Raw genomic sequence first — 15,213 nt, 5'->3', positions numbered from 1 at the left:
AAGGTGAAAGGTGAGGACAGTAAAGACTTTAACATTGTAACAAAATATTTCATATAAACACTGTTCTCCTGATTTTTTTTTTTTTTACGGATTCCACCGAATTATTAAGCAGCACAACTCTTTTCAACATTGATAATAAGCAGCAACAAATCAGAATATTAGAATGATTTCTGAAGGATCGAGTAATTGCTGCTGAAAATTAAGCTTTGCCATCACAGAAATAAATGACATTTTAAAATATTTCAAAAACATAAAAACTTCTGAAAGGTAGTGTACCTTGAGTGTGCCCTTAAGTGCACATTTAAAATGTTTTACAAAATAAACACCAGAAGTGAGAGACATTAAATTCATATGTGCATGCTTATGTGAGCATATCAGCAAGGAGGTGCACAATGTCTGTTTGCCACTCACCCTCCTCTGACCACTCTGATTGAAATAGTGTCTGTAAACTCCCATGGTGTGGCGTCCACAACATCACCACGCACTTCAATTCTCTCACCGGTCATTCCAGGCTTGTCATAGATTATCATCTAACAGAAAAAAAAACCCCAGCTTAAAAAAGGCCCACCAATCTTTTCTACAAAGACTGCATTGTTTAATATTTAACCATCTCAACCACTAGGGGCAGCAGCAGATGTGCTAATATTGGACAAGGGACAATATTCCTTTGTCCTGCACTGACAGTGAAACATGTCCATTCGCACTGTCCTACTTTTGAAAGGCACTTTTATTGTCTCAAAACCTTAAGGTTGCAATATTACACTGACGACAAAGTCAGAGAAGGAAAGGACAAGAATATGCAAGAATAAGCTTGACAAGCCAGTTTCGGTGACCTTTTCTAAATCTTTTACATTGCATCTGATGAAGAACACAAGAATGTCAACCAAAACTAATTCAGCAGGATGTATGCGTAGTAAAAACTATTGTTAAACTATATAGTTGTTAAATATATAAAATTCATGTTTAGTAAATGTCACCGTGTCAAGTTGAATCATGCATACTGCATTATTGTGGTTTCCACCAGATAGCAAACCATTACATTCCCAGTCCTTCACTGACGTTCATTTGACATTACAGAATTTCATATCTACAAAATCTTACATGAATGTTCTGGAAGCATGCTTCTGCCATAGAGAATAAATGAATGAATGAATGAATGAATAAATAAATCACTTTATTTTCTAACCTCCAAGTAGAAAACACACAAATTTGGTTTGTCTGTAATAACAATCTTTTCTAAAAAAAATTATTTTAAAAAGAACATCGTGTCACTTGCTGTTAGTCATGTCATTTGTAGTTCTCTTTTTATAATCCGTGACTGTCCAAACATGTGTGTTTGGCAGATGAAGCAGGTCTAAATGTGCTATTAGCACTATCTGCAGAGCACTGCGGGCCTGTTACACACCCACCAGTCTCTCTCACCTGTTCTTAAATACCAGCCTCAGGCTTTCCACACAAGTGGAAACCAAACACATTCTGTCACTTTTCTTTAATATAAAGAGCACATGCAGTAGAGCGAATATATGCAGGGCTTGCTTTAGCCTGCATAGTTAGGCCATTCATTTAATATCAGTAAGAAAAGAAAGGACATTTCTGTTAAATATCTCACCTTCCCAGGTCGAGGATTGAGCTTGCCATGCTCCTTTTCTTTTGTGAGCTAAATAAAGAAAATAAATATTTAAATGAGATGAAGCCTCATTCAAACAAACAAACAGATATAACACAACAGTGAGTAACTTCTATTTTCAGAGTATGTTTGCACTAGTGGATAAGTAAAATATTATGCTATTATAATAAGATCAGTCAGAAACCACAGAAACAATATTATCAGACATTCCTTTACACAGTGTTCAGTTCAAAACCTTACATGAATTTAGGATAATTAAAAGAATAAATCATATTCAGATGCAGCTAATTTGACTGAAATCCAGATTGTCACCTTTGACATCTCAAGAAAACACTACACTCCTACACCTAACCTTTGACAATAGAAGAACAAGTACTTTACACAAAACTTGATGTTTCTACCTCTCAAAGTCACACGCAGGCAGATGCGTGAGGCTTACGGCATTATTGTCACCAGACTCTTTAAAACAGCACTGGAATGCAGCAAACATTTACTGAATGGTGAGTAAGACAAGCTGTTTGAAATGTTTATTGTACTTAGAGCTCCTCAGGGAAACTATATACATTAGGGGAAACAAACTGAGAATGCCATCAGCACTGCAGATCTGCTGTTAGCATCTATGATCCGTTGGCTTTTTGAAATGGAAATCAAGAGGTCAGCTTATCAGGTGAAATGGTCAAGAGGTTCTTGTGTGGATTAATTGCTTTTGATGAATGTAACGTTTCTTCATTACATGTCAAGATCTCATTGTTTGTTTGCAAATGCCGCATATTTATGTATGTAGGAGGTGATGAAAAGCCCTTCCCAGACTTTGCAGAGCGACGAGCCTTTGCACTTGCAATGAGGCATGGCAAGGTTAGAAGAGAGACAACATTACACAAGAGCTCAAGTCAAATTTCTCTGTTTGCATATGGGGATGCTCTTAATGAAAAGTCAAATACATGAGTTACATAATGCAGATGCTATACATCTATAAACCACCCATATGTCAGTCTCACTGTCAGACATCATGAAAATATGTTTTCCAGAACGTCAGAATATTTCAAATATGCACAGTGAAAATGGGTGTGAGATGCAGTCGGTATCTCTACAGTCGATCTATCAACTCAATGGAACAGTGGATGTGATATATACTTACACATGCTGCTTAAAATGTGCCTACTTTTTTGGGGGGTGGGTCTTAATTTTAACTTCTGGATATAAACCTAAACCTTTAAAAATTGACCTTTTAGAGAACCTTTTATTGGTGGCCACATCGGCTACATCATTCACATGAAGTGCTGTACTCTAGCATCCAGTAGGAAACTGAAAATGAGTCTATATTCTGTAGAGGGTCTCCACAAACTGATATGTGTGAAGCATGAAGGTGACATAATTATTTTCTCTATGTCTGTTCCAACTGGCAAATATACAGTAAGGTATTGCCAACCCAAAGAAGGGTGTGTCTGAGTGGGACTCGACATAGCCTGTCTAGGAAAATTATCAAAGCTAATTAGAGGAGACAAAGCAAACGCAGTAAGATAATAAATAGCATCACATTCCATCAACCTCTCCTTCTTTACCTGCCTATTGACAAAAGCTCCAGGGATGACCTGTTCTCCTCATACATTTCTGATCTGTCCTCAGAAAGTGCCAATTCAGCTTGATTATTCCCAGTGGGTTTTCCTATGGGAAATACTGGCTGTTTTGTCTAACATAATCATACTCTGAGAAATGCATTCAATAGGAAACCAGCCTAATTATATACAGTTTAAGTCAATTTTCATTTTGGTGTTATGAAAAGATATAATTTCAAGAAGAACATTGCTCTATGCATAATTACAGGAAACCAAAAAGTTTGCTCTGTCATTGAAACCTAAACTATTACTATTAATCATTACATGCAGGATAGGAAGAAGTAGGATGCTCCTGCAAAGTGACAAATATAAAGATTTTTGCATATTGAATTTTAATATAAAGTTGGATGTGGGTTGAACTGTCAGATAACTCAACATCATCACTCTATGTCAACACTCTATGTCAACATAGAGCAAGATCAGTATGACGTGAATGACAGAGGTCAAGCTGTGTTTTACAGTGTGTGATAATGTGATAATTTGAAGTTACTCCCTAGTGACAAACCTCTCAATATATCTAAATCATAGAACTCTTTCCTTTAGTAACATTACTGGTCATGTCCCAGAGAAATCAAACTTGTGAGACAGTATTTAAAGCCTTGTATGCAAAGTCACTGAAGCCTGATGCTTTCCAAAAATTGTTTTTTTTTTGGATTGAGAAATACCTGAGGCATGAAAGTGAGCATGATTCCTTTACCAGATGAAGGTTACACCTTCCCATAGTATCCATAAACCCTAACCAAACTACAGTTTTAGTGAAGCTGCTTTTGGTTAAAATCAAAATTTGACTTGCAAACTCAGGCTCTGTACAGTAGAGAGAAGCAGAAATAAAAATAGACTCTACAGAGCTGCTCAGTGTCTGTTTTGGAGTACAAGAGGAAACGTGAATATTGCATGAGGACTGAGGTAATGTATACTCCCATCAATCTCTATTGTAAACCCTTCTTGGTGAGGTGACATAACACCCCTTCTAGCCTTTCATTCACTGAGGTTTAAGGCTGAGGTGCTCGTTCCAACTCCTGGAGAGTCTTACAGAGTTTTTTTGCAGGGTTTAGTTGCAACTCTAATGACGCAGCCAACATTCTAGCCAGGTCTGTAGGAACAATGTAGGAGGGTTGGAATGAAGCTCTGCAAAATATCCAGGAACAGGGCTGAGTAGACTAGGTTTAGGGCATCCTACATCTGACCAGGTCTAAAAACTAAGCCTATCAGACATTTGAGATCTAAAACAATCCACATACTATGTTACACAATGCTTGGTGTAAGTGGTTTCATATCAGGTTGCACTAAGAGGCTGACAAGGACTGAGAGAAACAGAGCAGTGACATAATACGAAAACAACACTCTCATTGATTCCATGCCCTCATTCTCAGAGTGGTAAACTTCACCATGGCACTCTCTGTTTCAAAGAGATTTTACTCTTACAGTGCCTATGTGTTAGATGATGCCAACAAATGCATTTTGACAAAGCAATACTCACATATGCATCAGGGAAGGCTCTGTATTTGAGGAGTAAGTTCTGCTCTGGTTCTGGATCTTTATTCACTTGGAAGCTCTTGGTGTTATTGATTAGAAGACCTCCGTCAAGACTACTGCTGCGCTGAAGACCCAAAGGTTGAGAGTTCTTGAGGAGCGTTTCGGAGGGCAGAGAGCGATAAAGTTCCATAGTGGACTTGTGGTCGAAACTGGAGGTATCTTGCGAGTTGTGTTGGACAGATGGAGGCATGCTTGTTTGAGAAGTTTCAGCAATCCCACTGAGGGAATTTGATGGAGATGTGATGTACGAGAAGCGCTCAAAACGGGAACCAAGCAAGATGTCAGATCCCTTGGTGGCTGAGCTTATCCGCTCATGATTGGGGCCGATCTCAGGGAGAGAGGCAGCACGGAAGATGGAGCGGTTTGAGGCCTTGCCATTCTCAGCTGGCTGGAAGAAGAAGCTGTTTTCCAGGCGAGATGAGCCTCCATTCACGAGTCCTTTAGTAGAACTTTCGTCAGGACCCAGATCATTGAGGGAGCCCCTGCGCATGACGATGCTGTTGAGGGCCGAAGCTCGCAGAGGCAGAGAGAGCCCCCGATTTTGGGTCTCTCCGAGCTGCTGTTCCTTCATCATGGTCAATGGAGTGCGCATGTCTTTGGGGGCACTCCAGTTAAAGCCAATGTCTAAAGGCAAGCTAGAAACTCCATTCAACAACTTTGGCTCAGTAATAGGTGAGATTAGAGTACGAGGAGAGAGTGGAGTAGAGATTGGTGAGATTGGTGCATCCTCTTCAATAGGCGGCAGTGAAGAGAAGGGAGTGTTGGATGGGGTGCGTTGAACCCTTTGCCGGACTGGTCGCTCCATGCTCTTCAGAGTGTCTACCAGGTTATCCATTTCTGAGAAGGATGAGGAAGAAAGAGACTCAGGCTCTGGGCCAGTGGGTGAGGGAATCAGCTCTACCCGCATAGCTTGGAAAACATCAGAGGAGTAGTCATCTGGCTCCACGATCATCAAGCAGGAATCGAAATGTGCCTGTGAGTCAAAGACTGTTTTTCTTATCTCCTGCTCTCCCTCTCCCTCTCTCGCTCCAGGTAAACTAAGCTCCACCCTGCTCCTCCTACTAGTGTAACTCTCACTACTCTGATGAACTTCGCTCTCCCCAACTTTCCAGTTACTGTTGTCTAGGCTACCGTCAGTCTCTGAGGAGAAAGCAGTAGGCTGGGTCTCGGGAGAGCGAAAATGAGACGTGTAGACTCCTCTTTCATAGCTGGCGGGCAGTTGAGAGGAACGCAGGTATGTGTAGTCTGAACGCTCTGTAAAGCTGGACTGCTGTTCTTCAGAGTTAGAATGGAGACTTTTCCACCTCCTCTCAAGCTCAGGACTGGCTCTGTTTGGTTCTGACTGATCTCTAAGCCTAATGCTGTCCAATGGACTTTCATAGTTCCCAAAGCTGCCCTCTTTGTCAGTGCTGACCAGGGACACTTTGCGGACCACCATGGTATCCTCTCTGCCCTCTCGAGAAGATGGTCGACTGAGCTTCGTACTTAGCACTGCGACACCAGAGTTCATGTCTGTATTAGATCCAGGCTCAGTTTCCACTTGGTTCTCTGTTTCTGACTCTTCAATCAATGTATGGAGAACAGTGGATGCATGAAAGAACCTAGAACAAAAGTCAAATAGAAAAAACATTAATCATGTTTTAGAACGATACTCAGCACACATTTTAAAGCTTTTAAAGATTTTATAGTATGTGACTATAATACGCTTGAGCAATATATATGGAGAACCTTGACATGGTTTTAAGAACAAATTCTGTTCATGGGATAAACAATTTGAAGCTTGTTTGGTTTATGAATCCCTGAATAAATGCATTCATATTTAAAGTAGAAGCATAAAAATGCACTAAATACAAATGCACATGCAAAGTAGAAGACAGATCGTGCAAGGAATAATTGTCCCTTTCTTGTATGGGAGTGTATTGCAATGTGCGTAGGTGAGTTTCTGGAGAAACGACGTGTTAAAGGGCACTTCAAAATGAATCACAGCCTTAAAAGCTTTAATCCCACGCCATACAATAGTAAAAAGGTAAGGTAAAGGTATCTATTCCACAGGAAAATGTACTAATGGAACAGACTATAGTTATGTAATGATTTTACAACATGAAACATGTAACAATAACAGCAAATATAATCAATAAATGTGTAAAAGTTCAACTGCTTCTGTTATCAGGGCATTGCCTTCTGGGAGCAAGTGGCATCTGTGGTGTTGTCTTTTTCAACGTTATGTATAATGATACAGTTCATAACATACTTAACTGTAATAAAATAAAATAGATACAAAATAAATAAAATAATTGCAACGTGATTTATCACTGCCCTTAAATGCGATGTCTTTTCATCTTTGTTGTAATGCTTTTTACCGGTCACAGCAAATATTATCAACTGATTTGGCATTATGATGCCACTATTCAAAACAAGAGATATACTGTATAGTGTATATATTTGTCTGGTTAAATATTATCTAAACAACAAGACCCTTGGCTTTATATTAACACTCATTCCACACACAATCACACTGAAAACAGAAAAAGTATAAACTGAATGCTCACGTTACATACTAGCATTAATATACACATCAAACCATACAGGTACACACATTTGAACATAATAACATTAGTAGTTTAAGTTTACTTTCACTTTATCACAATTAGATGTTTTATTGATATTAAAGAAACAATTACTTATAATTTGATTAAAGTCAAGACACAGAGACAAGATAAAAAGCAAGTGTCACTTCATATCATCTAACTCTAAGAACAGAGAAAAAAGGTGCTATATGGCATGTAGTTTATTTTTCACTGCATTTAGCCCTGAGACATTTAAAGGGAGAGGTATCAAGTTATAGCAGTTGGCAGAACTAGTCACTCTGGGTCAGCTACGGTAAATCACACCCCCTGGTGGTAAAACGGAGCTTTACATTCCATCTTTGGTCCCTTGCAACTTAAGAAATAATCAACAGATTTTAATAATAATCATTTTAAAAAAGTCTTAAAAATGCACACTCACTAACTATACTGCACCACCATACGCACTTGTGTAGAACTTATTATACTTATACTTATTCACATATTAGTTCAAGTGAATTTCCAGAGCATTTTGTCTACATTCTGAGAATTGTTGTGGCTCTGATCTTGGGTGGTGGCCAAGCTCTGTTTTGTGATTCACACGTGTTGACCACACAAGCCCCACTGGAGAGATAAAATAAATTAAAACAAATGCTATTGCCTAAATATAAGTGTTCTTTCAAGATGTCCGTTCAAGTTACATTGATTCTCTTACAGCCTTTGTTTTTAGAGGTTGGTGCATTAGGAATATAATTAGTTTTTTTTGGTGTGTGTGTGTTTAGACAATTCACATGCTATGTGACACACCAGAGATATCTATAATTGTCAATGTCAGTTAAGGTGTAGCTTAAAGACTCCATTTCCTGTAACACAAATGGCATCTACTGTATAATTGCCAACTGGTGCCTAACAAGCATTTTTGAGATTTTACACACACATTTACATGACCATTCTAGACTGTGGGAGAACCGCTTAGTGAACTTAAAGACCTTTTTCCCAGCAAATCCTGCTGGAGAGCATGTTTGTTTGTTAAAAACCATCATCAAGTCAAAGGTCTGTGTTCCAGATGATGCAATACCTCCCCCATGGGTGTAATGCAATTATAGATCTATCCGGGATTCTATCAATAAGATTAATTCAAATGTAATACCATAACAATGCAATGCAATTCTTTAAATATTTTATATTGTTGTAGTAAATAAAAGACTCTTGGTAAGTGCATGCTAAGGATTAAACAATGTGCCAGCACTCATTCACAAATGAACATGGACACATTTGTTCCACCGTAAATTTATATTAACTTGATGTCTTTTCAGATACATTTCTTGAAAGAAGAACAGCAGATTAAAAACTGAATTTGCCCATGTAAGAATAATGTCCAATCCATTTTTACAACTCCATGAGCACATTTTACTGACAATCATACTGTTCTCAGAAATCTCCGATTCACTGACATGGAATGTTGTGTAAAGCCTGTCCGCATTGTTTGAGTCAGTTATCAAAAGGGGGCGGAGCTTAGCATAGTGTATACTTCATCAGTCTTATTCTTCACAGTTTACTATAGTAATTGTAGGGATTATTTCAGCTCTTCCATGCCAAAAAAGGCTCAACATTGGAATTTCCTTAAAATCACCTATATAAGCCGGGTAATTCATTACAAATAAGGTCAAGGCGAGTCATGGACAGATGTCCTCCATCTAAGTATGTGTTATTGCCTTTTTTAAATGTCAAATCCAAAGTTAAATAGCACATTTACACTTCCAGGCAAAAACGTTTCACATTCTGTTCATAACATGTCCGATGAGACAGCACTGATAACAAGGTTGAAGCTTCGAATATGCAAATAAGAACATGGTAACGGAGGGCCACGTTTTGCATACAAGGTTGAGGATCTCTTTCATAATGTCTGTCTGTCACTCGCATAACTGCAATCATTCTAGACATCCATGTACTAGGCATTGCTCAGAGCTACAGTAGGAATGTGCATTGATTTTTGCACTGAAATATGTTCCCACTGATGTTGCTGCCTGTAATTTGTTTTGTAACACAAAAACACCTAAGCTTTTAAAATGATTGACATTGATGAATGTATTTGACAGGGTGTCTGAAAGATTACAAGACTGACAATGTCATGTGCTGTATGAAACCTTGCAATTCAGATTTATAGTAACAGAGGCTGATAAAAAAATCCAAACAGTAGTTAAGTGAATTGAACTAAACTGAACTGAATGAAATACATAAATTCTCACAATCAAACTGATGCCTCTATGATGCATGGAAGTATATCTTAACAATAAGGTTGAAATCATTTAGGATTAACTATTGCATTAAATATTATGAACTAAAAATACATTAAAATTTAATTATATTTATGTTAATTTATAAATATAATATCGTTAAATCATATTTGTTCAAAACATATTCATGTAATGTTAAAATGTACTAGCATTTGTACAAATGAACATCAACCTAGTTTAATAAATCCTGTAAAAGTATTTATTGCTAGTTTATGTTAGCCACCGCATTTAACGGACACACAGGCATAATGTAAGCATTACCAAAATCTAAGCATGCAAATAAATGCAATATGCAAATCCATCAGCTACATTCCTGGTGGTTATACTTGTTAGCCTAGGAAGCATTCAAGAGGGCTATTTCAAGAATGTGTATCTTTAAATATGAGTCAATAGCATACTTTGAACTACCTTGCATTCCTTCAGCAGCCTATCCCATTCAAATGAACATATGAGACGCAAGGTTGCGAGTGGGTGAGGCTTTGATAAACCTGTCCCTTCTTGGCACAAGAACTTCAACCTCACTGACACAAAAGAATTTGAAGTTCATCTTAACAAATCTAAAAGAGACAGAATAATCATTCTGTCTAAACTGCATACAATGAAACTGGCAGAGAGAGAAACAGAAGCCAGAATATAAAGTTGCTGAACACGTGGAATAAGAACGGTGCTGTAAATAAACAACTTTATGCTCATATCCATCTCCCAGAATTTGACTTCATCTCATATATCACTTTACACATAAAAATGAACTATAAATAAAGGTTCTTCATATAATAACCCCTTTTTAATATCTTATTCTCTACATTTCTGCATTTCACTTCTGTTCCAGCTTGAGCACACACTCATACTTAAAACTTGGCATGGTGTACTGCAAATATTGATGGTTACAAGAATGGTTAGAAACTGCTTGCACTGTTCCTCATTTGTAAGTCACTTTGGATAGTGGTGTCAGCTAAGTGAATTAATATAAATGTAATGTGAATCACTTTAGGGGGACATTTCAGTCAGAACTGAGGGTTTGCATTTGCCATGCGAAAAATGTGCAATTCAAACATGGTAAGCTGATTTGATTTTGTATCTTCTCTTAAACCATGCATAAATTATAAATAATATATAACATTTAAAAATAATTCAATATTTTGTAAATTACTTGATTCATGCATTTTGTATTTTTTCATAAACAATGCATACTGTAAATAAATGCACAAATCCAATTATTAAGAATAAAACATAAAAGGAAACGGGAATTCTTATTTACATGGTTTAAAAGAAATAAAAATAAAAATAAGTAAAAAACAGTACACCAACACACACACTAATTGCCTATAGATTAAAAACAAGATAATTTGTATCTCACCTGTCACTTGGTATTAAACTTCTTGAAAGTAGCTGATCAGGAACAGCGTTAATTTCTACGGAATCTTCGTTTTCCCTTCTGTTGTCTGGTGTACTTTCGCTGATTTGTACCCAGTCCCTGTGAGTGATGTTATCTCTGGCTGACTTCACCTTTGTCACTGTCACCTCTCCCTGTTTGTGGCTTGTGTCTTTGGTGTGTCTGCAGGTCTCCTCTGTGGTGTGTGCACTGTTGTGTTCTTGACATTCACTGTCTTGTGTTCCTGGGAGAAATGTGGCTATATCCTCAGTTTCTTCACTGCTGGTGTATTCCTCCCTCTCAGTGTGGTATTTGCACCTAGCCGTGTCCTCCAGTATTGTTATTTCTTCGCTTGACTGCTGCGGGGCCAAGGGGTGGAGACAAATCTCCAGGTGACTGTGTGTTTCCATTCTTGAATCTGCAAGTGATACCTTCACTGGCTCAGAAAAGGGAGGGGCCAAAGTGCATTCTTCAGGACCACATTCTTGATTGACTGGTAGGGCTGGTTTCAGTGGAGCAAGATGGTGAATCTGCTGCTCTGCTTGACCTGTCAACACTTCAGTGCCTCCACATACCTCTGCTTCCATTGCACCTTGCATGGCAGATGCTTCTCTTGTGATTTGGACCATTTGCAATTCATCTCTCTTCTGTTCAACCACCTCATATGTTTCAGAAACCTTGTTATGTAACATTTGCTGTTGTGATAAAACATCCATGATTTGTTCTTTTTCGTGATTCGATAGAATTACATACTTATCATCACCTAGTTGACTTTGTTCCTCTACTTCTTGGCCATATGTCTCCTTTCCAGACATGTGAAGGTCATTTCCAGTGTTCATACTCTCTGCTGTGGTTTCAGCCTGGTCTTCTGTGATCTGCTCTGATTCATAGCCTTGAACAACTGTAACGTCATGATGTTCATTATAAATGTTATCTAATCTACCTCTTTCCTCCACGTCCGGTCCACATTTGTCCTGAAGGTCATTTCTAGTAGTCAGAACAGCTGTGGTTTTAACCTGGTCAATCAACTCATGACTTTCTTGAGTAGACTCCCCCTGAACATCTTCCTCAGGATCTTCATACTCTTTGAATGTTTTCTGTTGTGTGTCTATCTCTGTCTTTGGGGTTTGAGAGCTGAACAGCTGGTCTGACACATCTAAGTGAGGGGGAGGATGAATTATGTAGGCAGGTACGGCTTCAGAGGTCAAAGTGCTGGAGGTAGCACTGTCCGGAAAATCTGAGGACGTTTCTGAAGAGTTTGACGATTTAGCTTGGTCGCTCTCCTGGCTTATTTGGTCTGGTTCTGATATTTCAGCTAAGATTTCCACATCTGAGTAAGAGGTATATTTAGTGAGGCCTCTCTGGGAATGGTCAGGGCTGATGGGGTCTGAGGGACCTGAAAGGTCAATGGTGACAGTTGGCTTAATGTTACATGTCTTATAATGAGTTAAAGTCACATCTGACTCATTCTCAAGAAGGACAGGTTCATCAGGACTAGGTTTCTCTGAGTCAGTGGCATATGTTGAGGAAGAATAATTGTTAGTTTCATAAGATTCCATTGAAGCTGTCTCACAATTAATCTGAGGGTGAGATTCTTTCAGTAAACTTGAATCAGAAGTGGAATGTACAGTGATTTTGGTTAAACTCTGAGGTATTGAGCTTAAATCACTTTCAGAGACATCAGTATTGGAGAGAAATAAAATTGGCTTTCTATCAGTATCAGCATCCAAACTGTTCTCTGTGATTCTGGAGGAGGACATAGTGCTAGACACAATCACATCTGGCATGGATGAAACATTATCGGCGCCGGAAGGGTCAATGTAGACATCACCGTTGCTGGCAGACATGTTTCTGTTATTTGCAGCGCTGGTTTGAGAATCTTCTACCTTAGTAGATATAATGTAAGGTAGAAGACTGGAGGAATGTTCTGGAAGGTTATCGGCAGAATATGAATTTGAGCTGGAACTCTGGGTCACAGTGAAACCATCACGGATGACAGAGGTGGAACTTTGGGGGATGGAAGAAATGTAACTTTGCGGAATGGAAGAGATGGAACTTTGGGATGTCTGTGGAATGCAAGATGTGGAAGTTTCATGAATGATAGCGGTGGAACTCTTAGGGATGGAAGAGGTTATATCTTTTGATTCTTTACGTTCCAGGTGCGACTCTTTTTGAAAAGCCATTTCATTGTTGTTAGGAGTAACATCTGAGGGGATGATATTGACCTCAACATCTGAAATTCCTGATTTAGATGTTTCAAAATCAGAGAAAGGATGATCATCCCTAAAAGAAACACCACTGGGGTTCAGATTTATGTTTGAATTATGGACTGTGCATGTGTCAATACTTGCTGCAGTTTCCAGATCAGGAACAGGACAGAATGAGTCAGCAGAGTGCTGAGAGCTGAAGTACTGAGCAAATTTATCTGCAGATGGGCTGTCTGGGGGTGTCTGGTAAACATCACTATCAGACAGAGAAGAGTCAATATATGGTATCGATGTACTGTCCAGATCTGAAGGCATAAAACCTGCATCCTCCTTATTAGGCCTAGACATATCACTCAGGACATCCCGGGACTGGGATTGGTCAGAAGTACTGGTGGGTTCTGGTGAAAAACCAGCCTGGCTTTGTTCTGTGTCTACCTGGTTGTCAAATTCTTCCAGTTCACTGATATGATCCTTGACCCCTGGGACTTCACTATTGCTTGAAAGATCCTGGGTTAGATCTCTTTTCTTCTTCTTCTTCCAGGATAGGGATAGAGCAAAGCCCTTGGTTTTACGAAGGTCACTCTCCGAGTAACTGTGTTGCACTTTCTAAAAAAATAAAAGGAACAGAAAGTCAAAAAAGAAATTATAGAATGTAAGTAAAAAAAAAAAAAGAAAAAAGAAAAGAGGTGAAGGGGAGAATGAATACAATGAAAAAGAGAAAGAAAAAATAATATAATATAAAGACGCATTCATATGCATCAGTGCATTGTTCACAAATGTAAATAAATATATTTATTTATGATCCCATACAATCTTAATTGTAAAGTTCTTAACTCAAGAAACATTTTATGTCTCATAGTAACCTGTTTGATTTGCATTTTTTAATGACATCGTTAGGCACGAGAGGAATGAGATAATGATTCATTGGAAAAAGTTTATAGGCTTTTCATTAAAGTATTCATGAAACACCCTACTATACTAGTTTCATTTACTGAATGTGATTCAACCATTTTTTACTAATGACAACGAGAGCACAGAACACAACAGAATGATCGTTTAATCATAAACGAAATTGAAAAACGTAATAATGGCATTTTTATATGAACAATAAGAAGCAAGAAGAAGAAGAACAGCAAAGAAGAAAATCTAATTACTCAAAGAAATAATTGACAGATTAATAGATGCATTATGCATCTATTGCATTATCACCCTAATTCATATCTCCTTGGGAAATTAAATGTTGTTCTGCTGTCTGGTGAAATATGATAAGTCTGCTGCTAAAGTGCATTTAGTGTTCCATCTGATAACATTAGAGGATAAAATGTCATGAAGTGAGATAGAGAGATGTGTCATTGTCTGTCAGTCTGGGTGGAGGCCCTAGTATTCTTTGAACTGCAGGTGGTACGGTTCAAAATGACCATATCTGCTGTCATCAGTCAACCTGTCATATAACTCAAATAATCGATGCTGTTCGCTAGTATTATGAAATACACAACTCTGTCTCATTTCTAAATGACGTATATACTGAACATTTGAGTATCTTTGATGACAAACATGACACATTTTTGTGATACTGAATCTAATGTAAAACATCTGAAGACAAGCCTTAATTAATGTTAATTTGGCTTAATTTAAAGCCAAATTAATTACCTATGAAACACACCTGTCCCATTTATTAATAACTTTTAACCTGCTGGAATTACACTAATGAGCTTTCAACATCACTAATCAATGCCATCTTCTTTTTTATTGAGGAGTTATGCTTATCTGCGTCATAAATAATGGCATAAATCAAAAGACACTGCGTGAAACAACAACGTAAAAGTAATGACGTTATGTTTATGATATGATTTCAAAAGCAACCTAATGGAAATTTACATGGAAGAACAAACTTTACAGGCATCTTCTCATAGAAATTTCTGAAGAACTGCCTAAAGCTTAAACTGTCAGCACTGTGAACACTTTATTGTGAAGCCATTGTGGATTGTTTAGCC

General features: G+C 38.1%; 1 protein-coding gene across 1 annotated transcript in view; it reads right to left on the bottom strand.

Annotated features, from left to right (window-relative positions):
* crybg2 (crystallin beta-gamma domain containing 2) overlaps window positions 1-15,213 on the bottom strand; it is a 36,848-nt gene that overhangs the window by 7,908 nt on the left and 13,727 nt on the right. Inside the window, exons 3-6 of the mRNA XM_058753717.1 lie at window positions 10,998-13,825; window positions 4,724-6,380; window positions 1,610-1,657; window positions 412-530 (exon numbers count right to left, since the gene is read on the bottom strand). Of these exons, the coding sequence (XP_058609700.1) occupies window positions 412-530; window positions 1,610-1,657; window positions 4,724-6,380; window positions 10,998-13,825 (4,652 nt within the window). The remainder of the gene's footprint in view (window positions 1-411; window positions 531-1,609; window positions 1,658-4,723; window positions 6,381-10,997; window positions 13,826-15,213) is intronic.

Source organism: Onychostoma macrolepis, chromosome 19, assembly GCF_012432095.1.
Source record: "Onychostoma macrolepis isolate SWU-2019 chromosome 19, ASM1243209v1, whole genome shotgun sequence".
Lineage (NCBI taxonomy): Eukaryota > Metazoa > Chordata > Actinopteri > Cypriniformes > Cyprinidae > Onychostoma > Onychostoma macrolepis.
This window is presented reverse-complemented; position numbering and strand designations above follow the sequence as displayed.